This window comes from Aspergillus stella-maris, assembly GCF_047715825.1.
Source record: "Aspergillus stella-maris strain CBS 113639 unplaced genomic scaffold BDV14scaffold_97, whole genome shotgun sequence".
NCBI classification, from domain to species: Eukaryota; Fungi; Ascomycota; class Eurotiomycetes; order Eurotiales; family Aspergillaceae; genus Aspergillus; species Aspergillus stella-maris.
The window spans coordinates 1-11,315 of record NW_027396891.1 but is presented as its reverse complement, the minus strand read 5'-3'; the positions used below and the strand labels follow the sequence as shown (position 1 = coordinate 11,315).

The following is an 11,315-nucleotide window of genomic DNA, read 5'->3' as shown; positions in this document are numbered from 1 at the left end:
CCCCCCCCTCACCGAGTAAGGTGCTTACTTCATTCTTCGGGCAAACCGGCTCATACCCTATCCAACTCTATTTGCCCAGAAAGGGGCTCGAGTGGACCGCAACTCCATGGGAACGTGCGCCACATCGCGCAATAGGACTTACTGCCTAATCCCCTCTGGCGTCTGTCCAAACTGACAAACGCCCTGCCAATAGACTCGTAGCACCTGTACGAATTCCCACAATCGCCATCTCAGAGGCTGGAAACCTCATAATATGGCGTCTTATTCCAATCACTCGCGAACAGTGCGCGATACGCCGCTGGGAGCGGTATCGCGATAAGGTGATAGGCAACAACCCTAATTGTGACTTATGATCGACCCGATTGCTTTCTCGGAGGATTATCCCAGCGCCGTAACGAGTAGCGAGTCGGCGTCGGCGACTCGGGGAGCTACTGGCCCTCCCCTGCCCCCCCTAGCAATCTTGAGAAGCCTTGCTTCATCTTCTCCCAGACGCATGATGGATCGATGTCTAAGGAGTCCGTTGCCGGCCGATAATTCTTGTGGCGTATATATTGAGATTAAACGGGATCTGATTCCTGCCCTTCCTTGGATTCCTTGATGCGATCGACTGATTCATTTGAGTTTGATGTTGTATCGGTCTCCTCTTTTATGTCCGCAGGGGTTCGGCAGGAGTGGCTCCCTTAATCCGGAAGATCTTCGCTTCAATTTTCCAATGACCTTATTCTCGGCCGTTGGTCAAACTTAACCTCATCACCATGAGCCAAACAACGTTCCCCAAGTGACTTTGCGTTGTTGGTTGCTATGGGCGGTAAGATCTGCAGGTGTTTACCGCTGAACTTCTCATAACCCAACGCAAGAAGCATGATGATGCCACGCTAGAGACCGCGTCTAGGAAAGCATAAGATAGAGGCATGAGGTCAACTGGACTGAGGTGGCATGCGGAGCTTGGGGCAGGATTGACTGTCGAACAGTGCGGTTGTGCGAAGCGCCAATGATGAGGCCTTGAACCTGTTGGATGTAACGTCCCCGGCCTTCTTGTGCTACTATACCTCATGTCTGCATGCCTGATCCATGCCTGGTGACTTGCCGCATGCTTGCTCCTTCTTGAGTCATTAGACATCATCGGTGTAGCTAGTAGTGCTTCCTTGGAAGCGCACACTGGTTGGAAAACCTGCTCTGGACTGCAACGTGCAGGAAATTAGACTTCCGTCGACAGCCCGCTGTGGACTTGAGAAGCCTAACCCGAAGGTCACTGGGAAGGCTCGTGTCCACGTTCAAGGATACCTTGTATTGTACGAAAAAAGCGTGCAGCTGCATATCTCCCTTACCGCAACAGCTCGGCTCTTCGCGCAAGGCCAATCTAAGCGCCGTGCAGTCACAACGACCTCCACTTACTTTATCGTGTTCGGCGACGTTGTCCATCTTTTTGGGGCCACGTCGATGCGTACGAGGCTTCTGCCAGAAATCCTGCAAGCATGCAACGAGGCGCATGAGAGTTCCATATTCGGAAAGAGGTCTCAGTACTTCGACTATATCATCATGTCTGCATATCGAGATTCGAGGATAGCGCAATCCAATCCTCAAGAAACGGGTCCGAGGCAGACTATTGATTCGGCTTGGACCTGCCTCTGATAGATGAAGATCCCCCTTCAATCTCACTCCAGAGTTGATAGATTGACCCAAGGATCATATCCTTATCCTTAAGATTGTCTTCGGGGTCCGCTTCCTCGCCGTGCCGAATCATTGTCAAGACCTCGGAGGGCAAGGAAAAGCGTCTTGGCTTCTCCATTGAGACCATTTCTGGACAGGGTCACGGCCAGGATAGATTGGTTCCTGCCCAGGAGTGCCTCGACGCCCTGAAGGTGTCCCAGAAATTAGAGCCCTGAGATATGCGCCACCTACCGTCGTCTCCAGCATTTTAAAGAGCGACTCTGGAGGCGGCGCAATCTCGTAGCGTCTAAAAAAAGTATTCGTTGCAGGGCTAGGTGAATCGAGCAGTTCGAGCCAGAATGAGGCACAGCGCTCAACGGCCCGCCAGGGTTCTGACTACAGGATAGACCAAAGAAAACGTGGAGTGCAGATATTCTTAGACATCTAGAGTAGATGCCCCGTTTCAGCAGCGTGAGGTTTCTTGAAACAGACAAGACAACCCCAGAACCCAAGGGCGGGCGTGGTGGGTTCTTGGAAGACAGAAGCCTCTGGGATTCGATTATACTCCTCGTCTCCCAAGAGCTGTCAGCAGACCTCTATGGGCTGCTTGATCGACGACTAAAGAGGGCCGTGTGCTGGTCCAAGAAGCCGGATCCGGTTAAGCGCATCCTGCTAGCTAGCATCAAACAATCTAAACGTTTTCTAGAACACTTCAAGAAGGTCGATGGAACCATGGCTAAGTTGGTTGGGCCTCAAAGAGGATATTAGGGGCTGGATGTTGATATCCATGGTTGGTATGAATGCACATGGCGATCCCTGTTCCTTGCTCATACCTGCTATCTGAGGATTGCAGCGACAAACGAAATGACTCGTAATGGTGTGCGCCGTCGAGGACTCATTTCTGGACCGGGCAAAAGTGTAAAAGAGTATGGCATCTGCGACGATCGAGATGCCCTGTACTCATGACAAAATGTCTGGCATCGGCTTCTAACCAAAGATGCACCGACATCGTCAGCAGCCGAGGGATGGGTGTACTAGCACGATGGTGAGGTGTGCCGACAACAGCACGCAGGATCTCGGGGTGGGTCCCCGAGAAGTCAAGAGTCTAGTAAATTCTCTAGTTGATGCATCCTCTCGTCATTAGAAGGACCACCAGAAAAGAGAGTTGTTCCATCAGACTTCTCGAGTCATTTGGAGGGGGTAGAATTGAGGAATGAGGATAGACCGAAGAACAAAGAAAATCGACCGCGGGGCTAGCTTGGCTCTGGTTCCTGCGCAAGCCAACCAACCCGTTCAAAGGCCAATCAATTTCTCTTGACAGCCGCAGAACCGTAGATCATAGCCGGGCGCCAGCAGCCATGCAGCAACGTGCTTGCTGTCCCCACCACTCCGCTCCGTCTGCAACCGTCGCGACAATGAACGACGAACCTCTCTGAAGGATGAACTGATAGAAGGTGGAGAAGAGATCCTCATGACAGTGGGCCCGAAAACGAGAAGAGACAATGTTGGCAGCAAGGCACTCTGATCCTGAGGTCGGGGATGAGGGTAACGACGTTCGCACATCATGGTTAGGGCCTAATGACCGACCGAAGCCTCATATCATCCAAGCGCATCCTTAGCCTGCCGTTATCTCGTCCCACACTCTCCTACATCCTAAACCGATGTACTTTATCCCTTGGCGAAAGATTCGGTGACCGCCACATGCGTAGTTCGTGGTAGTTTGTGGTGCCGGGGTCAATGGCGGTCAGTCTCGAGAAGATTACGGGCCCTGGTGGTAGGACATCAAACTGCAAGTCAAACCATGATACGTAGTTAGTTTGTGGGTACGCCTCCAGAGTCAAGAGCTTATGTGGAGAAGTAGAGTGGGTGCTGATGGGAGTATCAATGCCATATTCAAATACAACTCGATTTGGTAGCAATATAAGTAATAATAGAGGTTAATAAATAACTATATAAACACAGAATTTAATATAGAAGCTAAAGTAATAACTAATCATTAGGTTATTAATACTATCTTTATGGCAGACTCCCATACGGGAAGTCGCCCTATTGCGGTCACGCGTTTCACTGCCGTAACAGTGCGTAGAGCAAGCAGTATTTAGCCTTACAGAGTACCTCAACCTGCGACCACGAGCGGCATAATGTTCACGTGACAGCGATGCACCCAAGGGACAAGCCCGCCAGATCTGGGACTAACACCACGAGCAGCTAGAGCGAGCCAGGGTGACAGCCGCTGTGAGGATGCAAACCAGATAAGCAACTGACGGTGGCCTCGAGCATCGAATAATGGGCACATCCTGGTAGCCAAGGCCGGACGTGTCATGCAGCAACTGTCAACTGTTTCGAGGAAGGCGAATAGGAAGAGAGCGTTAAGAGGATCGGGTTGGGAAAAGTGTAAGTGCAAAGTTACTTGAGTCAAGAGCGAATGCGGACAGCTCGGGGAAAGTGCAGAGCGATGAGGCCGAGGGGAGTTGTCCAGGGCGCTGGAGTCGTCGTCACTACTCTGAGTGGCCTCGGATTTAACAGCCCCCAAAGATGCGAGACGCGAACGTTTCTGTCACTTTCCATGGTGCGGCTCTCTCTGGGTCCCGTGCCCCAGATGCCGCTAACTATTTTGTTGAAGATAGTATGGTCCTACCCTAGACACGGGCAACTCTAGACACTGAGTGTACTTCGCAGGAATTCCCTGAACGGGCACAGCATGAAGTGCCACTCAGGAGATCGCGCAGGGACTGGCTAGAGCCGCAGCAGTTCAGCATGGCAGGCGGAGGGCGAACTGTCCAAACTCTGAGCGGTGGTACAAACTGCGGAGCTTCCTTGGCAGCCGACTTTGGCAGAAGATCGCGAGCTGAGACTGTCTACACTCAACGGCAGTATTCTGGATCTACATACAAGATGATTCCGATTCCGAACCTTACTCTCATAGCAATCTCCTACTAGTGATGCACGAGGGTCATCTCAAGGTTTAGCGCAAGATGTCAAAGTCATAGACAGGGGGGAAGCCTCGGTTGACAAGAACTGTCATGAACCTTGAATTCGACTTGAAGTTGGACTACTGTTGTAGATGATGTGATTCTAGGATGCCAGAGAAGATAGATGTGCTATTGTTTGAACAGGCAATGATCAGCTCTTGGCCATGGCGCTATGCCCGTCTGCGAATGATAGTGCGCTCGGAGAAGTCGCACACCCGCCAGCCAATCACGGTGGCAAAGGCCTTCCCCAGGGTGTCATCCAGATGGACTGAGATGAGCCGGAGGATCTCTCGTCTCATCAGTGGACTCCCTGGTCTGGAGGTACCCACTATCTTCCTATCGACATCTATCTCTCCTTTGCTCTACAGAGTACAATCTTGATGGGCGGCTCGTGGCTTAATCTAGCCATGGATTCCTCTTCTTCGTCTCTCTCTCTCTCTCTCTCTCTCCTCGTCACGATTCTGAGAGCGGCGCCGTCAACGCAACGTCGTTTGCTCTCTGCCTATCAAACACAAGACTGACACTGACAGCTGCCTGCATCCGAACCAACAGATGGCGTATCCCCTCAATTTGGCCCCTACTAGTACTGAGGCTTCCGAAACTCTGATGAGTGTCCACAATTTCTATCGTGATCGCCCATCGTTGGTCCCATATATGCAGATGGTCCAATTACGTCTCTTGCTGGAGATCTAGGCGCCAGCTTCTGTGCTAGAGGAGCTCCCTCCCTACTGTGGAGAACTGCTCCTAGCATGATCGCCATCCGGATCCCTTAGGCCTCCACCCTGAATTCAGCTGTTTTCTGAGCTCTGCCCCCCTCCTGCTGCTGTTCTATACACGGAGAATTAATTCCGCCTTTTATGAGTCATGGTACGGGCAAACCTAGGCACGCTGTCTAGAGCAAAACGTGGAGATTTGAAATCTGGTTGACACCGGATGATCGGGGCTGGGGCTTTGGCTTTCCCCGCCACGAACACCGATCCATCTGACCCAAGAACTGGTTCCTGGTCCTATAGGCAGCCCGCGACAGGGAATGCCTGGCCTATACTCCTGCGCCTTTTGCCTATTGCAGCGGGGCCACAAGTAGCTCCGATTCTTGATGCAAATAAGAGCATGACGGCGGAAGAGGGGTGATCGACTCAAGGTCTATCAGAGCACGTCCTGCGTAGTTAGTGTCTTTTGACTTGCCCGGCTTAGGAGAGTGCTGGTCCCCCTAGCCTGGTGTGACACCTGTCACTCCTGCATTTGGATAGCATCAAGTCTCCATCGTCCTCCATAATATCGTTGCCATCCTGATCGAATGCAGCATTTGACTTTTTTGGCTTTCTATTCGTTCCGCAACTTGAATTAATTCGCCCTGCGCCTGTTGATAGGTCCACTACCACTGCCATGGCCAGACCTGGACACTAGCCTCCACCTATTCCTAGTCTGTCCTGCCATTTGCCATCCCCAGGGCACGAGGTCGCACCAGTTTATCTCCGGCTCGGGCTCTTTTACTATCGTATTTCGGTCTCAAAGTACGGAGTACTTCTGCCTCGGAACCCAACAGACGATCCCGACGTCGCTCTTCTGGTTCGTTCCTACAGTAGGGCCTCGCTCTAGCACGGCTCCACAACCTCAGCGAGGCCACAGTAGACCGGCGGCAGAATGTCGCCAAAACCAGCCATCGCAGGCTGTGATTATTATTAGGAGCTACTGGCCAGCCCTGCCCCCAAAATACCTCGTACAACCAGCGCCTAATTTAAGATCCAGGAACCAAGCAGTGCACGGCGGTCTGGGGGGAAGAGAGAGGGAAGAAGGATAAGCGCTGCCGGAAGAGGTAAAGGAGCTGCTTCGCCCCAGAGTTCTAGAAACAGAGGCTGCATTCTTCTTTGTGTCATGAATAGATTTGGCACAAAGACGGGCTCTGGCAGGGTCAGATTGGAAACAACCGGTGGAACTGATGTGCCATTGTAGAGGCACGTTCTTAGCAGAAGGGGCAGCCAGACAAACAGTGTTGGGACAGTCCAATCACAAAAAAAGAAACAAAAAAGAAAGACGGTGCGACGCAAGGAGGCAAAATAAAGGGAATAAAAACAAAATCCAAAACAAGAAAAGAAAAAGGGAAAAAAAGGTACACTACTACACTAGCGACAAAGGCTGGAGACGCCATTACGCCCGCGAGAGTTGGTTCTGCTGCTTGCTGTCAAGGACTCTCAGATGGGTCTCCCTCTCCACGAACGCATCGTTGCTCCTGCAGAGTCTTAAACAAGCTGATATCCACCCTCTATGGATTGCTTTAACCATCCGCCTTCTTCCATCCCCAACACAACAACAACAACAACAACAACAACAAAACATACAACCTTCACACAAACACCCTCCTCTCTCTCTTTGGCCTTTCACCATTCACCTGTCTCATCCCGCTTTGCTTCACAAACCTGCAACACCTTCCTCTTTCTTCCTCTTCCTTTCTCAGTCGTTTTCACTGTCTGCTGGCCCTTCAGACCTGTTGTATAAGAGACCGCTCTTTTCTGTCTTTCTCCTGACAGAATTGGCCTTGTCTTGACTATCAACTGATAGAAAGACCCTTTGCTCGCTCTCTAATCATCGACTGTTAAGTTTCATCGACAGCCAGCAGAGTAGCTCACTTCGTGGCAATCTCACGATCTTATCATAAGAAGAACATGGTCAAACAGCGATTGATTCGTGACCCGCCGCCTTCCCCTCCTCAGTCCAACGACGGCGACCTTCCCTCTGACGCTTCTCATCCCGGCGATATGTATTCATTGGACGGCAGCCCGGCTCCCGCGCCTTACTCGGGTTCCGGCCTGAACAACGATGTCTCCTTCACCGAGCAAGATTCCGTCCACATTGTAAGTCTTTCACTGAATTCTTCCTTCCCAGTACCATATTCTGACTTGCGAATAGAACCTCCAATATGCCCCCACATCCGACTACCCGCAAAACCCAGCCCTGCATCATCCGGTAAGTGTTGCAAATCTTCCTTTGTGTTGGTGGTTGTTTTGTCAACGAGGTAATGGCTAACACAAGAACAGGGCGTTGTCGACACTATCCGGGTCAATACACCACCAGCTGATGACGGTTATCAATCCGCATCATCGAGCAGATGGCGGACTTCCCCCTACCGAGCGACACTTGGGAAGCATAGGGTCTCAAAGTCTCCCAGACAGCGACGCAGACAAAAGGCACGCAGTCAGTCCGACGGGGGCATTACGATGCCTGCCCCTCTGAGTGTGTTGACCAAGGACATGACCCATATCCCTCTCAAGGACATGGAACGACATGTGAACCGCCCAGCTGAGGAGCGCATCCAGGAGACGAACAAGAAGGGGAAGATCCCCAGGCCGATGAACTCGTTCATGCTCTACCGCTCAGCTTACGCCGATCGCACCAAGGAACTGTTCAGACAGCAGAATCACCAAGTGGTTTCTGCGGCAGCTGGTGAGAGTTGGAACAAGGAGGAGCCCGAGATCCGTGAGAAGTATGAGATGTTGGCCAGCATCGAGAAGAAGAACCACCTCAAGGCACACCCCGGATACAAGTTCACCCCAACGAAGGACAAGAAGAAGCACCGCATGGGCCTTGACGATGACCGTTATTACGGCTACCGCAGCACGCCCGAGCGCAGCCCAGCACCTCACACTTTCAGCCGAACTAGCGCCTACAGCACCCCTGAGATTGGTGGCAACGGATGGGACAGCGGCCACCCGACGCCTCCCGATATGAACGACCACGGTTTTCCTCATACCGATGGCTACCTCGCCTCATGGCCCACAACCTACCCCGGGCGCCCTACTTCAGGGATGATGATCACCTCCGACCCCAACCACTACATGCCCACCTCCAACGCCGATGAGATGCACTACCCTCCCTCGACAGCCCTGGCTGGTCTGCCCGGAGCAGCCCACCAAGATCTCCTCGGTCCTCATGAACAACAGATATTGACAATGGGAGGCAACCCTAATGAGCATTTCGTCGACCCCCAGCTGTGGGAGCAGGGCTCGATGCCCGCCGAGACAAGCAACCAGGCCTACAACCCTGGCCACTCACCCTCGTGGCAAGAGCAGGCCTCGGGAAACAACACCTACATATCCTACCAAACCGACGTACAATCTCTTGACCCCCGTGAGGCCTGGCCAAGCCAGACACACGGTCTTGAACACCCCGCCGGCGGTGTCTTTGACGATCTCATCCAAGACGGCCAGGGATACTAAAACGTCGCCAGACAATCCCAGTGCCAACTTGCATCCTCTTTCCTCCCTTTTCATTTTCCTTTCATCATGGGTACCAGGGTCACAGCCCCCTCCAAGCTGGATTGGAGAACTCAGCCCCATGATTGAACTTTGCTCGCCGCAACGAAATCTCGCATGATGGGTGGTATTCGTCTCGCGTTCCAAAGATTCTGGATATGTTTTGTTATTATCTCTTTTTTATTATTCTCTTTACCTGTCTCCTACACTTCTCTCCGCGTTCGAATGTGTGTGATATCAACCTTGCCTCACTTATCTTGTTATCTCCCTCGCGACTGCATCTGAATGGGTATGGGTATATTTGTTTGGGTTTTGTCTTGTCTGGGTTCATCTTATCGTGGGACCCATCGTCATAGAGCTATATCTTAGGTTGGACGAGATCCTCCCTCTAGACTAGAGAATATCAATGCTCTCTAAGAAATTTCTTGCCTGCGTCCAACTGTAGAAGTCTAGTTAGTCTCGTCAGTCATCACTTCACTGCTTTTTCCTTGAGCGAGCTTAGCATGTTAACGTTGTTACTGGAGGGGCTCTCCATATCCGACATCAAACACTCCAAGGATCGCCGCAAACTTGCGATTAACGCAGGGTACGCTTGCTCGAGCCTTGGAGGTTAGAAGTGCACCTATCCCCCGCCAACTATGCAACAAGGACAGCAAATCAGAACTCATCGCTTATTTGACATCCATATCCCACGGGGCTGTGTTGTGCGCACTCGGCGTAAGATAAAAATAATCAACAAGCTCGAGTTGAAAGAAAGAGGGTTCGCATTGTTCTACGTGGTTGATGCATCACGTGCGCAGATCGCGAGACGGACCGGATAAGGTTAGGTGGGTTCAATGGATACTTTCTCCTTCAACGCTTCCATTGATTGTTCTTGACCTTGGCCAAAGCTATTATTGTTTTTCTACGGTCGCTGGATCTTTCTATTCAGCCAGTAGGGCATAGAGATTTTGTGGGCTTCCCAGGGGAATCTTTGGCGCACCAATTGCTCGTACGTGTGCTCGTTGCTGAAACGCGTTTGGATGCGGACCTTCCACCGACCTTATACAACACAGCACCACAAACCCAGTTTTACAAGATGTACGGAGAACTAGGAAACAAACTGGTACGCATATATTCAGCCCCTTACTCATAGAATTACCTGCCACCCCTCAACCGAACGATCAATCCCAACTCAATTCCTCCACCACTAACCCCGCCTCACTTGATTTGCAGGTCCAACACGCCAAACGCACCCAGGGCCTCTCTTACCTCCCACCCTACCAAACCGAACTTGTCCGCACCGTCGCCCGCGAAGTCCGCGACCTGGACCGGGACCTAGCTGCCCTCCTCGCCCCCTTCGAAGGCGCCTTCAACCCCTCACAAGAACCCGCTGTTGCCTGCGCCCTGCTCGTCGACCACCTTTGTATCCGACGGAATAAACGCTGCTTACTCGCGTATCATCGCGTGCGGACCGAGAAACTAGAGGAAGCGTCCTGGAAGGGTGTGGATTTGCTGGAGCAGCAGGCGCAACAACAGCAGGGTTCCGAAGGAAGCGGTGGGCAAGGTCGGAATTCGAATGTACCGGGCGCTGCTGGGACCGCGAGCGGGGAGAGCTCGCTGAGTCCCGAGGAAGAGGAGTACTTCCGGCAGTATGCGGATATGCTGGCGACGTATAAAGGGCAGTGGACGGATATTGATCTGACGGGGAGTCTGGAGCCGCCGAAGGATTTGTTTATTGATGTGAGGGTGTTGAAGGATGCGGGGGAGATTCAGACGGAGTATGGGTATGTACTACTACCAGTCCGGTGCTTTTCACGGCATCTCATGTTTGGGGTTGATTGGCTAACGTGGCTGTTGCAGGGTGATTAACTTGACAAAGAATAGCCAGCTGTATGTGCGGCATGGCGATGTGGAGCGGCTTATTGCGCAGGGATTTTTGGAGCGGTTGAGTTGAATTGGGCTGAGTTGTGGTGGTGATTATGGCCGTCATGTTTTGGAGTTGGATTATTGAATTTGTGATACCCTTTGCATAGGTAATATAAGAATAGATTTGTGTACTCGTTGGTGAAGTTGTTTACGGAGTAATGTTCCTGGAGCTTGGCTGCTTAAATTGAGTGGACTGTGGAGGCCAACGGCAGCAAAAAGCAACAATGCAACGTTGTTCCTCCTGCTGCAACCGGAGCTTTGACTTGCTTAATCTCGGCCGATCTCCGAAGAGCTTACCTCTACTTACCAATGTATCTTTATTTCCTTACAACATTTGATTCTGATCTCTTTGTTTGCTCTGTTCCTTGAATTGGGCACAGCAAAGGAACCAACCCAAGTGGAGCCCGCCAGAATCCAGACCAGACGGAGATAAGACTTTTTTACGGCATACTGTTCGAACAAAAGGGCAATAACGTTTTTTTGTGTAAGCGCTAGTATTCTGCCAGCAGAAAGAACTTGATTACGTATGTACATA

The 11,315-nt window shown here is 51.7% G+C and overlaps 3 protein-coding genes across 3 annotated transcripts; 2 read left to right on the top strand and 1 right to left on the bottom strand.

Annotated features, from left to right (window-relative positions):
* Positions 1-6,536: 6,536 nt before the first annotated feature.
* On the bottom strand, positions 6,537-6,976 carry BDV14DRAFT_184222 (uncharacterized protein). The gene has a single exon (XM_073770474.1). The coding sequence runs from the start codon at positions 6,769-6,771 to the stop codon at positions 6,586-6,588; it is 186 nt and encodes a 61-aa protein (XP_073622594.1). The 5' UTR covers positions 6,772-6,976; the 3' UTR covers positions 6,537-6,585.
* Positions 6,977-7,146: 170 nt separating this feature from the next.
* BDV14DRAFT_159898 (HMG-box domain-containing protein) lies at positions 7,147-8,933 on the top strand. Its single transcript, XM_073766740.1, has 3 exons — positions 7,147-7,474; positions 7,530-7,586; positions 7,658-8,933. Exons 1-3 carry the CDS (start codon positions 7,286-7,288, stop codon positions 8,834-8,836), a joined length of 1,425 nt encoding a protein of 474 aa, XP_073622593.1. The 5' UTR covers positions 7,147-7,285; the 3' UTR covers positions 8,837-8,933.
* An 805-nt stretch (positions 8,934-9,738) lies between these two features.
* Positions 9,739-10,884, top strand: BDV14DRAFT_159885 (DNA replication protein PSF1). The gene is made up of 4 exons (XM_073766739.1): positions 9,739-9,863; positions 9,928-9,977; positions 10,088-10,638; positions 10,715-10,884. The coding sequence occupies exons 2-4, from the start codon at positions 9,951-9,953 to the stop codon at positions 10,806-10,808; spliced, it is 672 nt and encodes a 223-aa protein (XP_073622592.1). The 5' UTR covers positions 9,739-9,863; positions 9,928-9,950; the 3' UTR covers positions 10,809-10,884.
* Positions 10,885-11,315: the final 431 nt, after the last annotated feature.

Excerpts from the sequence above, each read along its gene's own strand:
- BDV14DRAFT_184222 (XM_073770474.1), bottom strand. The coding sequence starts at position 6,771 with ATGGCGTCTCCAGCCTTTGTCGCTAGTGTAGTAGTGTACCTTTTTTTC.
- BDV14DRAFT_159898 (XM_073766740.1), top strand. The coding sequence starts at position 7,286 with ATGGTCAAACAGCGATTGATTCGTGACCCGCCGCCTTCCCCTCCTCAG. Across the intron at positions 7,475-7,529 it reads AGCAAGATTCCGTCCACATT|AACCTCCAATATGCCCCCAC; the intron begins GTAAGTCTTTCA and ends ACTTGCGAATAG. Across the intron at positions 7,587-7,657 it reads ACCCAGCCCTGCATCATCCG|GGCGTTGTCGACACTATCCG; the intron begins GTAAGTGTTGCA and ends ACACAAGAACAG.
- BDV14DRAFT_159885 (XM_073766739.1), top strand. The coding sequence starts at position 9,951 with ATGTACGGAGAACTAGGAAACAAACTG. Across the intron at positions 9,978-10,087 it reads GAGAACTAGGAAACAAACTG|GTCCAACACGCCAAACGCAC; the intron begins GTACGCATATAT and ends CTTGATTTGCAG. Across the intron at positions 10,639-10,714 it reads GAGATTCAGACGGAGTATGG|GGTGATTAACTTGACAAAGA; the intron begins GTATGTACTACT and ends TGGCTGTTGCAG.